Source organism: Strigops habroptila, chromosome 7 (assembly GCF_004027225.2).
Source record: "Strigops habroptila isolate Jane chromosome 7, bStrHab1.2.pri, whole genome shotgun sequence".
Classification (NCBI taxonomy): domain Eukaryota; kingdom Metazoa; phylum Chordata; class Aves; order Psittaciformes; family Psittacidae; genus Strigops; species Strigops habroptila.
In genome coordinates this window covers 42,019,344-42,040,306 of record NC_044283.2, presented here as the reverse complement: position 1 = coordinate 42,040,306, position 20,963 = coordinate 42,019,344, and the positions used below count along the sequence as shown (strand labels likewise).

The 20,963-nt window shown below is 37.9% G+C and overlaps 1 protein-coding gene across 5 annotated transcripts in view; it reads right to left on the bottom strand.

Moving 5' to 3' along the window:
* NPY1R (neuropeptide Y receptor Y1) overlaps nt 1-20,963 on the bottom strand; it is a 53,282-nt gene that overhangs the window by 20,387 nt on the left and 11,932 nt on the right. Inside the window, exons 4-5 of one of the 5 annotated variants that reach the window (XM_030491984.1) lie at nt 20,912-20,963; nt 3,830-3,850 (exon numbers count right to left, since the gene is read on the bottom strand). In XM_030491984.1, the coding sequence (XP_030347844.1) occupies nt 3,846-3,850; nt 20,912-20,963 (57 nt within the window). In that variant the 3' untranslated portion in view covers nt 3,830-3,845. Of the gene's footprint in view, nt 1-3,829; nt 3,851-14,511 lie in introns of those variants that run through there. The other 4 variants (XM_030491983.1, XM_030491980.1, XM_030491982.1 and 1 more) reach the window with 4 other exon arrangements.

Genomic DNA, 20,963 nt, shown 5'->3' with positions numbered 1-20,963 from the left:
AGACATTTATTGATGGGAAGGGAAGAGGCATAGAGAATAAAAGCATTGTGGTTTTGGTGGGGTTTTTTTAAGCAAGTTATTGGGAATTTTATATAATTACACAAACACATGCTTTTTAATAAGATATTTAGGTCACACTGGAGTAAAAGATAACCTGGAGCATTTCTGGCAAGTATCACTGAGAATTGTTTTTCTTCATATTACACAAGATTGAGATTTGAACTACAGACTCTTTGCAAGAGAATACAAGAACCTTATGCATCTGTGTCAAGGCTGCCCGCTCCTTTCCTGAGATACACTTCCTTACCTAGGCTAGTATGCATTGGCTGAGACCAGTTCTCCTTTGGGCCCTTTTGACTCCTCCATATGTGTAAAAAAGTAAAAAAAATGCCTCAGAGACATAAATATCCTGTGCTTGACTCCGCCTTTGGGCTGATGGATGTTGCACCTCAACCCTCTCTGATGTTAAACTACAGACATTACAGAAAAGGCTGCATGCACTGCATCTTTGAATCTTGCTGTGCCATTATAATCAATTACTCCCGACAGGAGAGGAAGCAGGCGGTACCGAGATTTATTATAGCACTCACTTTGAATAGAAAGTGGTTGGTTTTCAATAATAGGAGGAATAGTGAAAGTAGTTAAATGAGCTAAATGCTTGAAAAATATTTCAGTCCTCTTGTTTTCCTTCATAGAAGAGGAACACACAAAGAATAATACTTCCCATGTAGTCTCTCTTTGGACTGTCTTGTGGTGTTGTCTGATGGGCTTTTCAGCTGCATTGGGTACAGTCTCAGTTGGGGTGACCAGGCAAAACACAGTCTCTGAGAACACAAAGTCCTTACCTTTTTTTCTGAAGCACCTAGTACTTGGTCTCAATCCTAATATAGAAGGCTTTTTCCTACAGGGTTAACGAGAGATTTTTAAGTCCTCAGGGATTTAATTTCTTCATTTCTTGGCTCTCATACCACTTAAATAGCTTGTGCTGTGTGCTGAAAAATAATTTTGTCAAGATGTTTCCTTATGTTTGAATCAGTGTGGGTTTAGAAGGCGCATGTTTTTTAATAATTTCAAATATGAAATGTAATCAAGGAGAGGGCAGCTAAGATTAATGCAATCTGGTTATGATGGAGGCAGGTGAGATAGTTATATTAGTTCCATAAATTCAGCTTTGCTCTTTTCTGTGAGTTATTTAAGCTTTCAAAAAAGTTGTAACTTAGAGAAGGAAGGAATTCCTGTGGAAGTGCTGTGGCTTGGGTTTTTTTTTTTAATATTAAATTATTGGGAGCATGCTTTCCTACCCTTTCCTAACTGAATGCTAGCAAGTTCATGAATTTAAAAATGTAAGATTTTGAATTTACTATTTGAGTAGTTAAACCACTTGGAATTTATGTTAAAGTAAAATTAATTAGGGGAAAAAAAAAGGTATGCATTGTTATATCAAAGTTTTAACTTCCCTTTAAACTCTGATACACTATCAATTTGCTGCTTTCCATGTGTCAGTCATGAGCTATTGCCCCAAGAACAGCATCACAAAAGGATTCCATGTTGCTCAATCTGCGATGAACCTCTTCTTGCTTTCAATTCACAGGGTTGTTTAGGGGTGTGTGTGTATGTTTAAGTAATAAAAGATTTGTGAGGAAATTATCTAGATGATTATGGTACACAATAATGAATGGGAATTGCAACCTTGAAAGAAAAGCAATGGCTATTTTACTTAGACTTTAAAGAAACAGTGTGTCATTCTGTCAAAACCAATGTAAAATATTGATTTTGGGTGGTTAACTTTGGGAAAGTTCCTGGTGTTCAGATCAATCATTTCTATTCAGTTAAAGAAATTGAGAGTATCTGAATATTTGCCTTCTGAATTCTGCTCTGATAAACAGAGAAAACACGATTATTCCTCTAAATGGTCCTGATGGGCTCATAAGCAATTATTTTCACCACACTCAGCAGTCAGCTTCCTTGTTGCCTAATGGCATCTGTCAAAATAATGAAAAATGTTTGACTATTGACTACGAAAAATGTTTATCTATCAGTTTGATAGAAAAAAGGAAAAGATCACCTGTGGGTCCACAAATAAGGGAGATGAGAGGAACTAAGACAATAGGTTGGACATACAGGTATTAAGTGTCCTTACTGACACAGTGCACCCACAGTAGCCAGCGAAACAAAGGAGACAAAGGAGCAGTTACATACATTTATTTGAGTAACTGACACTTCTGTTTGTTTAAATAATCATTTAAGTCTAGGCAGAAAGTAATACTATAAAAATATGTACTTTCCTGAATTAAATTAGATTTCACATTTATACATGTCCTTCTTGAATGCTGATTATGGCATTCTTATATCATTTGAATGTCTTCCAGCAGCCCACCAGCAATGCGATTAGTACTTGTTATGTTATATTTCATTAGAGAGATTGATCTTACAAAATGTTGTACAAGCTGCATTTGGAACCAAGATAACTGACCATTTGCCAGCATCGAAATTTCAGGAGCGGACTTCAAAGTTCGTATTTTGTGCAATCTGTTAAATTTTATTCCCCACACATATACATATCCAGCATAGCCTGGTCCTCTCTCTCCCGATAGAAAATGGAGGGAGAACTTCCAGTGTTTGTAAAATTGAGAAACCTTTGTCGCTTGTTGGCATGAATGCTTAGAGTGCTTAATCTAATTTTTAATTTTCCACTAACAAACAGAAATTAAATTATTGGAAATGCAAAAGCAATTTGTTCTTCTTTGGTTTCTTTTGATTACTTCTAGAACTTTTGGCTAAATGGTTCAATTTATAACAGCCACAGAAATTTGTTCCTATATCAACAGGAAAGGCTCACATGTAGTGCAAAGAACAACTCTTCTGTGACAGAGGACTTGAATCAATATCTCAGGTGGTCTCTTCTAGTATTGTATCCCCCAAAAGAGCCCAGAGGAAAGCACAACAGCTTGGGAAGCTGTGTTTTTAGGAAACTTTTACTGCTATTTTTTCACTGTTCTTAGACAAATCTAAACAATAGCAACAGGTATGGTCAAAATTAAGCAAGATGCAGTAAACTAGCTTTGAACTAGCGTTCAGTTTCCAAAAAGAGCAAGTGGTACTAATAGAATAATCATTACAGTTTGGAAATTGTTCTTCAGAAGTTTTTATGATGGCAACGTAATCAATCAGTGGGTATTTAAAAGTATTACAGGGTATATGCAGCCATGGTTATTAGTCTAAAAGAAAACAAGAAAAACCCTTCGCTAATGTTATGTGTATGTATGTATGAGGATTTATAAAATCATATAGTCACCTTTATTTTACTGACTAAAGATTGATACCATTGTTCCACTAACAATTCATTATTAGTATAGCTCAACTTTAAAGACAGAACATGCATTTTTTACTACATCCTGTCTGTTGCTTGTATATAACTAAATTGTTAAATAATTGAAAGCCTACGAATAGTGCTGTGAACAATCCCAATGGGAATGGTAGCCTTCAGTGAGTGAACTGTAACATTCAGCCACACGCTTGAAACTAATGAGTAGAAAAGCACATTTCATTTCTGCATTGCGCCAAACTTCAGAGTAAAATTAGCTCTTAAATACCTGCTGAACAAAATTAACTTAAAGCTTACACAGCTGAAGCTAACAAAACTATTGTCAAGAAAGACCAATAAAGTATTGTGCAAGTATTCTCTCTCATTTTGCTTTCTCTCTTTTTTTTTTTTTTTCTCTTGCCACTTCTGTCTCAGTTTCTCTTCATTTTCCAGCACCATGGGTATCTGTGCATTAAGCCTGATGCGGTTTGCAGAATCAGGATATAAATCAGTACTAACTTCTTCCTTCATTGTTTGTATGTTACACTAAAAAAAAAAAAAAGAAAGAAAGAAAAACTGAATTTTAAAACCCTTTCAAAGGTACATGGGAAGTTTAAGTTCATTGCCATAGAGATAGAGCTTATTTCTCAAGCTTAATCTTTCTACAATAACAAAGCTATCGCCCACACACCTCTGAGCTTATTCTTCCTCGTATAAACATTCTAATACATAGAACCACAGAACAAGTATGGTTGATACTGTACTTCGGGGGTTTTGTGAAAAATCACGGAAAAGACTGTGAACTGCATGTGTGGTGAAAGTTACTGTGGAAAAATGAAGATAGGAGTTAGCTTACTCAAAAAAGAACTGTCATTTGTAAGGGATTCATGACTTTCTTTAGTTTTCATGTTTTTATTTTTTTTAAGGATTTCTAGAAACATTTGGAAAATGAAGATGTATTGTATTTTTTCCTCATTTTCTGAAGTAATATTAATTTTAAGCAATTTGCAAACTTATTTTTTTCAAGTTACAAACATTATTACAGATTCTAAGATGAATGTGGTCTCAAAGTTGTGGTCCTAAGCTTCTCTGCTATTTCTCCTTCACAGGGCCTCTGATTATGCTGTGTTTCTCTTGAGTTACCCACTCCTTTAGTAAATAGAGGTGAAAAGTTACAGTAGAGACATGATGTGTCCTTTTCTAATTCTCTTGTCCAGACGTGCATAGGCTTGTCATAACAAGACTTTATACTCCCATGCCATTATTCAGATGATACTGGATACTAATAGGATACCCAGCTATTTAAAGTTTGATATTTCACATACAATTCCTGTAGTAATACAATAATATTTTAGCACCCACAAACACAGAATGCAGGATAATCCATGAAGAAAAATTATGAAAGAAGACAAATGGTTTGCATTTACACTAAAAGGGTTGCAATTTATTGTGAAGTTACACTTCACATCTAGGATGTTATAAGAGTGGGTAAGAACTGGATTAGTGCTATCAGTGCATCTTTATAAGGTAACAAAACTTCCAAAAATGTCATTTATTTGGAAAAACGTTATTCACAAAATTTGGCTTCATTCATCCAGTATGGTTTTTTCAGGGGGTTGGAGAAGATTTTGAATGCCTTTTAGTGCTTACTTTCATGATCTTATCAAAATATAATGTTTTGTTTGAAAGAACTAATTTTGAACATTCAAAATCAGAATGTAACTTTCTTGTTTCACTACACCATTTTTCGTTAAAATTTTATCAAGATTAAGAGAAAAACATGTTTTAAAAGGTTAAATAACACTGAACAGTATAAAAACCTTCTTTTTCGTTGTTGAATAAAATCCAAAACTAGAATTCTTATGCAGTCCAAACTATTTCCCTGATTTTTTTTTCCTGTTTGATCCCAAAAACCAAAGATCTGTTATTATTCCGTGTCCAATTAAGATATTACACATTTTCCTCACCCATTCACTGCACTGGATCTTTACTAAAGGATTTGCAAGCTCTGTTGGCTCTATTAGCAATCTGGTGCCTGCAGGGAGATAGCTGCAAATGTTGTTTCTCTCTCTAACCCATAGTCAAAAAGGACACTGGCGGGCAATTCAAAAGTTTGTTACCAGAGCTGCTTTTCTAATCCTGTTTTAGCAGTTTCTTATTAATAACCACCTTTATTAACTTTAGATTTTTTTGCCTCATTATGCATAAAATTGTCATAATGGGACATTATGGGTTCAGTGCTTACCCCAGCAAATTTACACTACTCATCTTTCTTACTTGGTTATACAAGTATTTCCTCCAGCTACAAAACTTTGGCAATTCCAGGTTCATGAAAAAAGCTTTTCTAAGAGAGCTGGTACTTCAATGGCTGGCTGGCTGTATGGACACCTTGCCCCTTGGACAACTGTTCTGTCCATCAGATCAAGATAGCATAAATCACCTATGTATGGAGGGATCTCCCATCTTCACACTTCCAGCTGCTGCCTGTTAGCTCCATCATATTTTGTAGGCTCACTTCTTGAATTGTACAACCCATGCTACTTCAAGAACTAGCAGACAGGCTGGCAGGATTTCAGAGCTATCATTACATTTACTCAGTAGGCTGTAGGAAAACCACTTGTATTATCCAGTACTCTCTACAATGGTTCCTTTTGTCTTCCCAATATTAAGAATATTAGCTTGTGCCATATGTTACAGGTTGCTTGGAATTACTCAAGATATCTAATGTGGGTGTTGTACTGCAACATAGAAGACTATGTATAAATATCCCAGTGCCTTATCTCAGACAAATTTGAACTGTTTCTAACCAAGCTAAGGTGATTAATTCAAGAACAGCATCCTGCCAACATGGCTACTAGCAGTGTTCTGGGAATACATATGATGACTAGGCCTTCACAAAAAAAAAAAACAACAAAACCAACAAAACCCAAAAACCAACAAATCAAAACGAAAGAAGTATGCAAGATAGTAAAACCTATGAGAATCAACAAAAAGCTAGTATCTTAAACAGTTTTTACAGCAGAAAGAATTCTCTCTTGTCTTTCCCAGAGGATTCGTCCTTTTTTGTCTAGAGGAGGGCAGCCCAAGATTTCTTCCAAAACCCTGAATCCAGGAATCTGCAGGGCCATGCCCTAACTGTCATTGAAAGGGAGTAAAAAATTTCTGAGCAGGTTTCCTGAAATCATCAGGACACACAAAAAAGTGGGATGCATCATGGAGCACAGCTCATATGCAGCAACAACATGAATGTTCATCAAGATAAAGAATGCACATCTCATGTTGCAATTATCTGTTTTGCTATGGATTTTTGTAGGCTCCACAGCAGGGCCTTAATATTTAATACTGTGTCAATGAAATGTAACCTAGTATTACATTTAAAACTCTCAGTATCACAAATTATAGATTCAAAGCAATTCTAAAAAGTTACTTGGTGGGGATCAGCAGGGAAAAACGTGATGTTGATATGAGTTAGTGATGAGGGTTGTGCTGATTCTACATCAAGTTACCATACAAAGGATATGGTGAAATATAAAGCAGTTTTTATTTCTATTTGAAGAGTTTGGGGGAGAGGATAGTGGTGGACATCACGGATATAGAAATGGGTCAGCTGTTTTGTGTATTGACAGACTTTGTAGGTTGATTATCTTAATCCCTCAGGTTACGACAGACAAATGTAGCAGCTGTTACCTGAATTATCTGAAACACATTTGCAGCACAAATGGGACTGTCCCAAAGACAGGCAAGGTACAGAGCTGGAGGTAAACACTGCCACACCTCTTATGCGACAAGCTGTACCATTTTGAGTTGTCAAAAGGTTTTATTCTTCTACAGACATACATGACACCTAAACAAGGTTTTTAGTGATTAACATCTGCCTAAGAAATTGACGTTGTGGTTGCAGTTCATGTGGGTTTATTTTACTGCAGTTCCCCATGCTTGTGACGGAGTGGGTTATGCCACGTGTTAATACTCATGCAACAAACATGGGGAAGATCCTGGGGAAAGGCAGCTGGATAATTACCCTGTGTTGGCATTTTGGTTGCTAGCTCCGTTAAGCTCTCATGAGTATAGTAGAATAGTTCAAGGCTAGAGTCTAACAGGGATAAACATGGATTCCAAGATCTTTTTTTATGACACTGATCTGGTTACTTTCTGCTTATTTTCATCACTATTATGTTTATACAGCAAAATTAATTTCAAATGCACAAGATACTGCCTTTTGATGAGAGTTAGGTGTCTGAGTCTTTATTGTGCCTCTGAAAATTAAGCCTTTAGTGTTTCTGGGTTAGTATTCCCAGTATACATGCTGACCACAGCGTAAAATGAATGGACCCTGTAAATAGCATAAGTACTGTAAATAGAGAAAGAACAAAATAAGAACAAGGAACGCAAGGCCCTGATACTGCAAAAAGCTATATTCCTACTGGAAAATACTGATCAATTTCTTCTCTTTAAAAGTTATGTTAATACCGTGTTTGGTTTATTTCATACGCTGTATAAATCAGACACCATTATCTTCCATGACCATGATAAAATCTATCAAGTTTTAGAAAAATGGCCTTCAAATTCTTTGTATGGTGTGAGAGAGCTAGTAAGAACATTTGAGAGTCTGGGCAGGAAAAGGCAAGTATTTTAAAAAGAGGGACAGAATTAGAAGGAAAACAATGGAACAAACTCCACAGAAGACAAGGAGAACACATGGGAGTACACCTGCGTTAGCACATAACCAATAGGCATGGGACATACAGCAAGAGCAGCAACCCCTACTTGCTGCTTTCCAGTGGCAAAACTTGTACTGAACTCACACAGGAACTCCATTTTGATGTATGAGATTTTAAATCCATCTTCTGAACAAGAAATTACTTAGAGAGAAGATATTAGTCAAAATACCAGGCTGTAGTGAGTTCTTTTCAGAAATGTGTTTTCAAGTAGGTGACAGAATAGTCTGCATCAAAGTGAATTCTATTTTACTGTGAAACTTCTGAAAATCAAGAAGTAACAGTATTCTAAAAACCTCTAGATTTTTATTTCAGTCACACTCTTTCTATTTAAAGCAATCTTTCCAGTCCATCTAATGATGGATTTGTATGCATTTATTACACATTTACATGCAAAATCTGTAATGTGTAATGCAGCCATATGCCCCTGCAATTATTTGCTAATACAGTCAGTTAAAAGATCTCAGCACTCAGTATTAACGTAGATATCTGTATTTTAGGGACTGGACTGAAACTCAGTTAAAGCAATTTCACATTTCAGATTTTAGTTATTATTTCTCTCTTTCAAGAAAATGCTGCTGTTCAAACTTAAATATGTGACACAAACAGCCTCAGTGAGCATAGTAAATAAATTCATACTTAGAAATAGGCTCTCTCGTTTTATTAGTATCACATATCATAGTCTGATCACTTTACGCAGAAGACAGGCTGAGTCATACATGATTTCATAGGTCAAGCTTAGCTAAATCACGTTAATTCCCTCTAAGTCAGAACTTTGAAAGCGAGCTGAAAATTGGAGTTCACAGCAGTTCAACACAGTAATTGCTGGTGAAAGCATCCCACACTGATTTAAGCAAGACAGTTTGGACCTACTGACATACCAGAATATATTTGGAGAAAGCTCAAACGTCGGGCCTAGTGGTACTGATTAGCCTATTCCTCAAATCAGAATCTTAGCCACTGCATTTTCCTGAATACAGTTCTGTAGACTCAAGGGCATAACTATTTACTCATTGAATGTAGCCCTGCAACAATCTGTTTTTCCACCTAGTTTCCTAGTGAAGAAGAAAAAACCTAAAAATCACAGAAATACCAGCTTTTGGAATCCAAAGACTCACACCATGATTCACTGCATGTAGTTGTAGAGTTTACTAGAAAATGTGTACTTCCATGATTATTATGTTTCTTGGAACAGAGCCTACAGCTTCTGCAGTATGGCATGCAAGAAAGGTGGCTCTGTATAGAAAGGTAATAATGGTTGTCAGCGTGCAAAGTTTAAATCAAAAGACAGGCACAGACTCATTTAAAGCAGTAAGCACTAGACAAAGTCCAATTGATTCTTTTCATTTAGCAAAACCAGCTGTGCACTCAGTGATGGCCACGCAAAATAGTAGACCTCATAAGAGGTCAGAGCTAACACTGATGGATTAACAAGCATTTTTGTTATTAAAAAGTTAGGGTGCAGTTTGATGAGCATCTTTATGTGGCCATGCCAGCCTAAGCACTCACTGTGCATTCCCATCCTTAGTCATTCACTCATTCCTTCCATTAACCTCTGCCCTTCACACCAGAACAAGTGTTTGTGTAACCAGGTGACAAATTGGACCGATTCCCTAATTCAAATCTCTTCTTTATTGTTAGACTTATTGTTTAAACAATAAACCTAACAATAAACCTTGTTTAACTCAGTTTAGTTTACCCTTCAGTGTGACAAGTGATTGTGATACGTAGGCATGGGAAGAGAGGAAGGTGGGGAGAGGGACTGCTTAATCCTGAACTGTATCTACAAGAGGTCTGCCTGGTCATCATGTCTCTGATTGCAATATCAGGTGCTTGCGATGGGAATAGAGAGGGTCAGTGTAAAGAGTTGCAAACACAATGCTGAAAAGAAACAAGAGACCAAGCTTCTTAAACTCAGGCCCACTTGCAACTTGTTTTACAATAGGTTTATTTTTGTTCTGGAAACAGTAGCATATATAAGATGTTTCTGAATAAGCATTGCACAAAGAATACGTTTATCTCAGTTTCTGCCTAATGAAAGCAGTCTTATCTGCTCTTGAATTCAGGCTAACTACTAGGGCACAGTAGCAGAGCAGTTTGAGTTCTAATTAAATACACCTGCTAGCAGGCATCCTCTTTTAGAGAGCACGAAAAAATCAGCCTAGATTTCAGATTGGGTCAGTGTGGGTAGAGGCCTTCAGTGAGAGTTTTAAAGCCATTAGGACTCTTTCTGCTACCCAGAATTAAAAGCACAAGTTGGAGAGGTGTTTGATAGAGGGGGGGAAGGGTTTAAAAAAATCACGTAAAAATATACCTCCAGAGCAGAGAGGTTTTGTTTGGCTTTTTTTTTTTTTTTCTGCCTAGCTGCAATCATAGTTATTGCAGAAACAGTGCTGCATTTCTAAGAAAACCATGTGAGAAATCGAATGGCAATATCCAGTGTGGCAGGGCTAGCACCAATTTTTACTAAAAATGTATTAACATACTTGTGTCTTTATTATGCAGCTACTAGTATTGCATATATATTCATCAGAAGCACTGCTTCATCTGTAGCTTTAAAAAAAATTATTAGATCAAGTAAGCAAAGTATATTAGAGCAATCAGAACTCTTTCAAATTCAACAGGTTTTAGAGTTGTAAAAGAATAATTTGTACAGGTAGCACCTTCACTGACAAGTTCTCTAACATAGGAACCATGCTAAACTGGATTTTACTGTTCAAATAATTGTGAGCTTTACTAACAAAACACAAACTTTGATGAACACATGTACTATAGCTTTGCCCAGAAACCGGTAATTGTCATATATTTCCTACCACAGATTATTCTAAACAACAAAATTACTAAGATTTTCATTCCATGTCTCTATTCTCTATATCTGCCCCTCAGCCCACTAAATTTGCCTCTGCTCTCCCCTCTAATTCCCATGCAGACTGACGCTGCATTACTACAACTCTTCGTTGTAGTCCATAACCCTTGGACCCCATGGTCCTCCTTCCCGTCTTGTCGTGCCTGGCTCAGACATAAGAGCATATTCATTGCCCAGATAATGCTGGCTGGATGGCTGCTGCCACACATAGCAGGCAAGAGTGAGTTTTCCATTATTTTCCTTACTCAGGCATTGATAAAAATGCTTTTATCTGTGTAGCTGCCTATCTTCCCCAAATTTGTAAGAGTGCCACTGTAGCCAGTAAATTTTATATTCAGTGCTTTTCTAACAGTGCTTATATAAATCAAATATTGTTTAACGGGTCTATCTAAGAGTTTATTATACCGAATTTGGACATCAGAGTGAAGTAAGTGGCCATATTTCTGTATGAAAGGTCAGTCGGATCAAGCTTAATGGATTAGTAAAAGCAATACGTCACTTAATGTGTTAGTGATGTATTTTACAAAGTAAAAAGGCTTTTTCAGAGTCCAGTGTCTTTTAAGAGATTAGTGAAATCAGACCGTGTTTTTCAAGATGCTTAAAGAATTGATACTTGAGAACATTTTCTCTGTTATAACACTGGAGTAAAATAAATGGAAATCTAACTAACTACAGCATAGTAAATAAAGTTGCAAAAAGATATGTTTTAGATATACATAATAATTCACAGCTTGGAGACAAAAACGGCTTCTCTGAAAGCTGTACTTGAAGAGAAAAGAAGCTCTATTGTGTGGATAAACTTCTGATGCTGTCATTCACAGACTCACAGGATGGCTAAAGTTAGAAAGGACTTCTGGAGATCATCTAGCCCAACCCTCTCTGCTCAAGCAGGGCCACCTAGAGAGGGTTGCCCATGACCATATTTAGGTTATTAATATCTCCAGGGTTGGAGACTCCACTACCTCTCTGGGCAATCTGTGCCAGTGCTCAGTTACCCTCACAGTGAAAAACTGTTTACTGATGGTCAGAGGGAACCTCCTGTGTTTCAGGCCCATTGCCTCTGGTCCTGTCACTGGGCACCACTGAAAAAAGCCACTGATCAGCCCCTGCTGGGCCTGACCATTCAACCAGTTTTCAATCCACCTTACTGCTTGTTTATCCAGCCCATACTTCATCAGCTTCTCTGTAAGCATGTTATGGGAAACAGTGTTGACAGCCTTAATGAAGTCAAGGAGGACAATATACACTGGTTTCCCTTCATCTACCAAGCCAGTAGATGGCTTAGTAAGATAACCTACATCATAGAAGTTTTTCAGGTTGGTTAAGCATGACTTGCCCTTTGAGAGCCCATGCTGACTACTCCTGATCACCTTCCTGTCCTTCATGAGCCTGAAAATGGTTTTCAGGATGAGTTGTTCAATCACCATAAGGCACAGCTGTATCCCATCAGGGACAATGGACTGTCCAAGTTTATGGACTTTATGTCCAGTTTGCGGATTTTATGTCCAGTTTGCTTAAGTATTCCCTAACCTGATCTTATTCTATCAGGGCCATGCCTTTCTTGTTCCAGCCTTTCCCCCTGGTTTCCAAGCCCTGGGAATTCTGAAGGCTGGTCATACTACTGAAGATTGAAGGAAGAGTTTGGTACCTCAGCCTTTGCAATGTCCTGTGTCACTGGGCCCCTGCTCCATTTAGCAGCAGACCCACATATTCCCTAGTCTTCCTTTTGCTGCTTATGTACTTACAGAAGCCCTTCCTGATGCCTTTCTTGTTGCCTTGTTCTCTTATCAGAGGGAGACTCAGCTCCAGTTGGGCTTTGGCTTCCCTAACCATTGCATTCCCTTCCATTGCATGCTCAAGCAGTGTCTCTATATTCCTCTCATGTTATTTGTCACTTCCGCCCTTTCTGTATACTTATTTTTATGTTTGAGTTTTCCCACGAGCTACTTGTTCCATTGCAGAAACATGGTGGGATGGTTCCTATGACTGGAGTGTTGGAATGGAAGGTTACAGGCTCTTTAGAAGACAGGCCTGGCAGATGGGGAGGGGGAACAGCTATTTATGTCAGTGACAGGCTAGAGAGTATGGAACTCTGTCTGGGGACGGGTGATGAGTCAACATAGAGTTTGTGGGTCAGGGTCAAAGGGACAACAGCGATGGGGGACATTATGGTGGGGATATGTTACAGACCACCTGATCAAGAGGACTCTGTGGATGAAGCACTCTACAGACAGATAGAAGCAGCCTCACGCTCGCAGGCCCTTGTCTTCATGGGGGACTTCAACCATCCTGACATCTGTTGGAGAGACCGTACGGCCTGGCACAAGCAATCCAGGAGGTTCCTCGATTGTGTGGAGACAACTTCCCCTGCAAGTAATAGAGGAGCCAATAAGGAGAGGTGCCATGCTTGACCTTGTGCTCAGCAATGGGGAGGGGCTGGTGGGGAATGTGATGCTCCAGGGCAGCCTTGGCTGTAGCGATCATGAAATGGTCGAGTTCAAGATCCTCAGGACAGTGAGAAGGGCACATAAATTCTCAGTTGGCTCCTCATCCATCTTCAGAACAGCTCCAACTGCCCTCTCATATAAAGGGCAACTCCACCTCCTCATCATTGTGTCCTGCCCTGTCCTTCCTAAAGGGCCGGTATGCCTCCACTGCCACACTCCAGTCATGGGAGCCATCCCACCACATTGCTGATTCCAACAAGACCATACCCCTGCAGTCACACACAGACCTCTAATTACATTTGTTCCGAATGCTGCACACATTAGTATACAGGCACTTCAGAGAGGGACTCCAGCATTGCTATTTCCCAGAAAGGGTCTGGGGATTTTCCCCAAATTTGGGTCTTATAGGCTCTTTCTTGCTTACCTACAAATGCTTGAGGTGACCCCATTTAAGCTCTGTTTTGATGGTTTTGTCTTTGCCTCCATTCATACCACCTGAGGCCCTTTGCTTGTCAGCCTTGTCCATCAGTCCCTTACAGGCTGCTGTTAATATTCTTCATCTCACATCACTCCCAGATAAATGACCTTCTTAATGCTCTAACTTTAGCACCTGTCTAATTATAAGCACATGAACACAGTGACTGACATTCAGGGAACTATCCCCATGCTCAAAAAGATAACAAATCAAGGATTAATTGAAGAGCCTCAAATGTTACAGTCATCATAATAATGGAAAAAAAAATCAGGAAAGATAATCCAGTCCTTTTATCTATGAAATCTCTTAAATGTACAACATTTAGTCTTAAAGAAGTGAACACTTTTGCCTACCTATCTTCAAGTGTATTACAAACAATGAGAAGCTTACAGACAAATATGAGGGCTATAGGTAAGGAAACAAGTTGTGTTACCCAGTGTTCTCTCTAGCTGGCTGTCTCTGGAGTCTGGTCACCAAGAGGAAACACTAGATATCTAGACTCAGCTGATATTTAGATTACATGATGTAAAATTATAACAAAAGCTTGAAGTGGAAAGGGCTGAATAACAGTATGCAAGAAATATATTTTCTACTTCTCTACCCCCTGAAATATCATGACATTGCCAGTCACATTTCTACAAATCCTTATCGCCTTTCACCCATATGTTCAAGCACACATTGAAGAGGATATTTCAAGAACATCTTTTCACAGAGAGCTTTTATTAAGAAACAATAAAAATAGCATAATAAAAATGTTGTAGCTTGTGCAGTGGGGTGTGAAAAAGTGACAAACAGCAGCACAGTGTCAGTGTGAACACAAACCAGGAAAGACAAGGAGAGATTTGTTGATCAGGTTACTCCTCCTGCCACAAACAAATGTTCTCCGTGTTGTGCAGAAGTGGAAGCAAACAAATTCATGTGTAGTGGGTGGTTGCAATGAAAAGCTGTTATTTTTTGATTGCGCCAAAAACATTTTGTTTCCCTTGTTTCAAATAGAGATCTAGATTAATCTAAGGTGAAGAGTCTTAAAATACATATTCAGAGTAACTTGTAAAGATCCATGTCCTTTTTTTGAAAACAGGAACTGAGAAACTATTTATTACGCATTCTTTTTTGACCACCACTTTAGCCTAAAAAACATTTATGTGTCAGTCTGTTGGCCCCCAAAATAAATAGATGTCTCGAGTCTCCCTTTGAGTCTTTTTGTGTATATCTTGTAGAATGCATTGAGGTTTCATGTAGATCTTTTGCTTTTTTGCTCTTTTCCAAATTTGGTCTATCTATTCCCCTGCTTAGCTGAATTTTTGCATAAATTGTGGCAAGTTAACCATGCAGAGCCTCTCCTGTGCAGTAATCTCAAACACCTTTGAATCTAGTGCAAATTTCTTGCAACTAAGCCTGGTCTATGTCAGATAACCAGTTCATCAGCCCAGATCTTTGGAAAACACAAGACTCTCTGCTGCCAGTTTTGCAGCAATGTGCTGCATGTTCTGTATGGACATAATTCCTACACAGGCTTTGTAAATTACATACTTCTATGGAGTGCAAATTTTGAGAAACTTGCCTACCAAAAACTTGCTGGAAGATAATTTTAATGGAAGAAACTATTTAAAGCACTGTCCTGAATTTTACCATCTTCTCTTTACAAACAGAGCATAAATTCCTATGACTTCCTCAGAAACCAGCTGCCAAGGGAATGAAATATGAAGTGACTGCAGAAGCACTGTGGAGGAGGGAAGAAGGGAGGCAGTAGTCACTAGGCCTAGTGCTGGGCTTGGGAAGCTGGCCATCCTTTAGCAGCCTGTGTAGGTAAGGGAGAGAAAGATGTTTTGGTAGGCGCGTAGCACGTGAAGTAGAGCAGGTGTGAGTGCCCTCGGGTTGCCACTGAAGGAGGCTATGAAAACTGCCATCCTGAAGTTAGTCTTTGTGAATGTTTTCCCTAATATTTGAAATATCAACTTCAATTAGACCATTAACACCGTTTTGCACAAACAGAAATACTGAACAGAAGTTATTTCTGACCACAGGTAATTAAAGTGTAAGAGACTAAAGCTGGTCATATTTTTTCTTCTTACATGTAGTCCTCAAACATTGAAATCCTGAAAAACATAGAAGAATTTTCTTCCACGTCAACTTTGGTAATGACTTGAGTATTTAGTAATGACTCGGGTATTTAGTAATGACTCAGGGAAGCAAATACCACATAGTAAAGAACACAGTAATTGAAAGAGCATGGTAGAACTTGGAGTTGTATGTATCCTTCAGCTGAGAAATGGCTGTCGACAAAATTTATCGTTTGTTTATAATTATTATTTCTCCACCCTTTCTACTCAGCTGAATTAATTTAATCCATTGCAGACAGAGGTATTATTTAAGCTCATATTTCCCACTGGTAAGTATGTTTTAAAAATGGGAACAGAAAGAAAAAAAGAGTTTCCTTATTGTCTTCATTCTCTATGCAATGGTTTGGTAAATTCTTTGATAGAAGGATTTAGGAAGCAAAGCCTTAAACTGAAGCATTGTCAGGCACTGGACTCCAGAGAAAATGCAGATAAAAATCCAGAGAAAAATTGTATGCCATTAATTTATTTCTATAATAAGCTGAAATCCAAAATCTGATTTTTAGGAAAGAGTGTGAGCTGCCAGACAGCAGTGTACTTTTGTTTGGTAGAGTGCTTAGGCAAATGATTGACATTAAGCAAATTCTTCAGTTTCACTGATCTCAGAACATTTTTCTGAGGTCAGAATCGGAATTTGATGAACAGGTCTGGATTTAAACATATGCTGATTTACAGTCTGAATATGAGTCAGTATCAAATTTTGCTTTTGGCAGCTATTAATAATAGCTAGTACTGTACTGCAAGATAGCAGAGTCAGAATATATGAGCCCTTAGCCCTGCACACCTTCATCAGTGATAAGATACAGTCAGCATCAGCTCAAGTGACCTGGGGAGTCCTGTCAAGTTAACTCCTTTTTCTGATTGAAATCTGATTTCTTTTATGAGGTGGGAATCTTGGGGTGGGGGTGACGGGTTGGGGTTTTTTTGTTGTTTTTGTGGTTTTTAGTATCCAGCTTTTTCCTAGCCTACCAAAAGCAGATATTTTTGTCAATTAGTTACTTCCTTTACTATTACCCTTTTTTAAATGAAGATGTGAAAGTTGTGGATTACTGTACGTAATGACAATGACACAATCAAGAGATATGTTGAAAAAAAAGCAATATGGGAATACGGAAGTACTTAATAAGAAGACATACAAATATGCAGGTGTATTTAGATTATGCAGAAGCTTTAAATGCCTGTGGTGGATGAAAGTGAAATTTAAGATGACAAAATAACTGACAAATGAAGCAGATATTAATGTTTATTAAATATTTACATTTGTCATTTAAGGCTGTAGATTTGACATGAAATGTATGGCACATAAATAGTAAGACACATTATAGATCCCTCACTGTTCTGTTTTTCTGTCAGTAAAACTTTTCTACTAGTCTGAAAGAATAAGAGGGATCTTCAGGCTTTTGAGCTAGGAATCAGCATGTGCTGAAGTGTGGGGAGTTTGACAAAAGAGCACCTAGGAGGGACAAATATCAAACCAGAATGACTGAGAAATGATAGAGAAACATGAAACCTGGCAGCTTACCCTGTAAAGAAATGTAGTATATAGAGGATGAGAAGCCATGCTGGAGCTCTGCAAGTGAAAAAGATTAGTGTTGTAGCCAGGTGTCAGGAGGGGAAAATCTCCAGTGGCTTTTGAGGACTTTTGAGTGTGAAGTCATGAAACCAAAGACAAAAATACCGCTCTCAGTAGATGTCATCTATGCCCTGCAGATGTCAGGGCAGCACCTCAGGAGACTACTTTTATCTTTGCCCTCACAACAAATTCTTCAGAAGAGCAATGATTTTGCTTCTGAAATTCAACAAATGCGTTTTCCTGCTGAATATTCCTTCCGCTGCGTTCATTTCCATCGTCATTTCAGGCAGCATCCACTGTGCTATTTGTACGATGATGTGCTAGCCTGTGTCCTTAGCAGAGGCTCAGAAAGCAGGGAAGTAAGGAACATGTAAGAGAAGCCTGATCCTAGGACAGCAGAAAATGGCTCCTGACCCAAAGGAATGCTCCTGTTTATACTTCACTTTGTTTATCAGGTGTTAGTAGCAAAAAACACCTCACGCACATTCTCAGGAGAAATGTAGGAGAAAATAACTCAGAAGAAAGTATGAGATGGTATCAGATAGGCTGTATGATTTGAGACTGTACCTCAAGCAGGAGAAAGTTTGACATAGGAGGAATTACATTGCTATCCCACTGGAGATCTCGGAATCTTAGGACACACCAGTTTCAGGCCCCTGTTCATCAGCAGATACTTCTAAAGTTGCTCCAATGACTACTCTGTATGAATACCTAATTCAGCCTTATCAAACATTTTCCAGCAAACTATCTGGGAACTTTCTCAAATAATACCGTTTTCTTCTTCCACTGGATTGGAAGAGAGGACTTTATTTATTTATGGTTTTTTTTCAAAATGGGGAGAAAACCCCAAAACATAAAATTCACTCTGTTTTTTTTTCTTTTTTTTTTTTTTTCCTAGTGGGAAAAAATCCTCTGTGACATTCTTTATAGAAAAACCTGGTTGGTTTTCTACATTGTATCTCTTTGCGAAAATACACACCCCTTAGCATATGAAAATTATTATAAAGTGACAGGGGAATAATTTCAGGAGACCGTTGTCAAATTATTAGCAACACTTCATAGGGAACCACAAAGAAAAGGGAAATCTCATAAAATACAAAAGGGCAAAGCTCTGAAAGTTCTGTCTTATAATTCATTTTCTACATTCCCTGTCTGTCCTCAACCACAGAAACCTCCTTTTTAATTAAATTACCTGCCCGTAGAGAAATACATGGAATTATAATGCACAAGAACACATTGCTACTTTAATATTCTACACTATTTATAGGACAGCACAAGGCACAGTTTTTGACTTTTAGATACTGGCAAACCAAATAATTTTCATTTCTTAGGCATTTATCCTTGTCAAATTTAGAACATATTAGATTTACCATCACATCCTGAGACTTTTTTGCTCAGAAAGACATCAGGTCAGATTGCCATTTGTGCTACATTTACATTTATAGACATTTTAAAGACCTTCTTCTCTGCCAGAATGGTTTAAAGTGACCTTGCTAAAAGAAAGTAACGTCTATATTGTATTTTAAAAAGCTGATTATTCAAAAAGGCATTGATTATACAGCAAAGTACACTGTATGGAACAGAAACTCAGCTGGTGGATATTGTAGTTTCACTTACAGCAAACAAGTTATGTGGTTTTCCCTCAGCTGCGGATCTAGTTGTGTATATTTTGTGTAATTAAAGGATATATACTTTAAGCAATAACACACAGAACTCTATTCTGTATATTTGGCAAATATTTCTCCACTTCAACCAACTGTAAGCACTGTGAGTTTAGAAGCTAAACATACCAATTACACCCAAACTATATTCATATCCTCCTTTTAAATTTTGCAGATCTTGATTAAACCATTCATTGTCTTGGAGATAATCCAGGTTTATACCATTGTGTCTGAACACAGACTATTATGAGCCTATACATAATTTATATAGATCAGCACTAATTATTATGAAAAGCCTCAGATAGCTAAAGCTTATTTTTTTTAATACTAGACCTGATTTTCACTGTCACCTGTGAGGGTGAAATTGCACCTTGTCCAGACAGTGAACAGTCCCATCGCCCTTTAGATTCTGAACACAGGTCCCAAGGAGGACTTACGTGGTTCATAGGATTGGGACAGACAACACATTTCATCCCAGCCACACTAATTCCTGTCAATGATGGTAGATGAAAATGGGGTTTGGGTTTTTTAAATTAAAAAGGCTGTAATATTGCAATCAGCTGTAATCAGCTGGGACTGAAGGTCTGTTTCTGCTTTCATTGGCTCTGGTGAAACATCAGAGTTATCCCATTGTGCTCTGTGGCATTACTGTAGGGCTTTATTCTCATAATTGAGAACAAAATTTCTCTCTTAATCCTGTCTTTGAACCTAGGTGGTTACAGCCTGAATTGCCTCTATGAACGAGACGACTGCATGTCCCCATTTAACATATTCTACAGGTTTCACAGAATCATTTTTCTGCATGCCTAGGCTGATTTTACAGGATTTTAACATCAATCAAAAGCTGGATTAAAAAAAAAAAAAAAAATTAAAAAAAATGAAGAAGAACTCTTCAAATCAGAATGTCCTAATTTTATGCTGGGATGGGTGTCCTCTGTAGTGACAGCTTCCCTGGGGTTCGTATTGTTTTTAGTGGTCTTAGATGGACACTCCTGAAAACCACTTCTTTGAAGAAAAAAATCAATAAATATATCTTTGTGCTAAAGCTCATAACTGTACAAAGAGAACAGAAAAAAAAACAGCTGATGAAAACCATAGGTACTAGCAGGCCCGATTATGTCTTATAATAAGATTCAGATATAACTGCTGTGAACATTAAAGCAGTAAAAGGTGCAAAAATGCACAGCGTCCGATTTCAAAGTGACAACAATCAAAGTTCCTTGGAAAAAGAAGAAAAACACTACCCATTCTGTACTTGTTATGTAATTGTGCTTGTCCTTGAATATGTTTCACCTGCAATCACACTTCCAGCAGTTTGGTGTAGAATATTTATCACTTCTTTATATTTTGTCATCATCATCACTACTTATTTTTTTAAATGCGACTGGGCTTGCCTGCTTTAAAGAGGTTTTTGAAACATCTGTGTGCATGGTGGACATGGCTATAGTCTCATAATCCTCCTCACGGGAGCGGAAGTGGCAAAAGTGAAATAAAAACTGCAGGTCCCTTTGGAAGTTCTTATTGAGAAACCCATAGAAGATGGGGTTCACACATGTAGAGATCATGGCAGTGAGGTGGCAAATCAGGAACAACAGGTTGTGGCTGCAGGTAGCGACAGGCAGAATTTCATGATTCCAATCAAAGACGATGTTGAAGATGGTGAGAGGCAGCCAGCAAACTGCAAATGCAACCACTATTGAGATCAGCATGATGTTGATCCTTTTGGTTTCAGAGGATCTGTACTTACTGTCTCTTATCTTGTCCATCATGTTGTTCCTTTTTTTTAGTCGTATGTATAT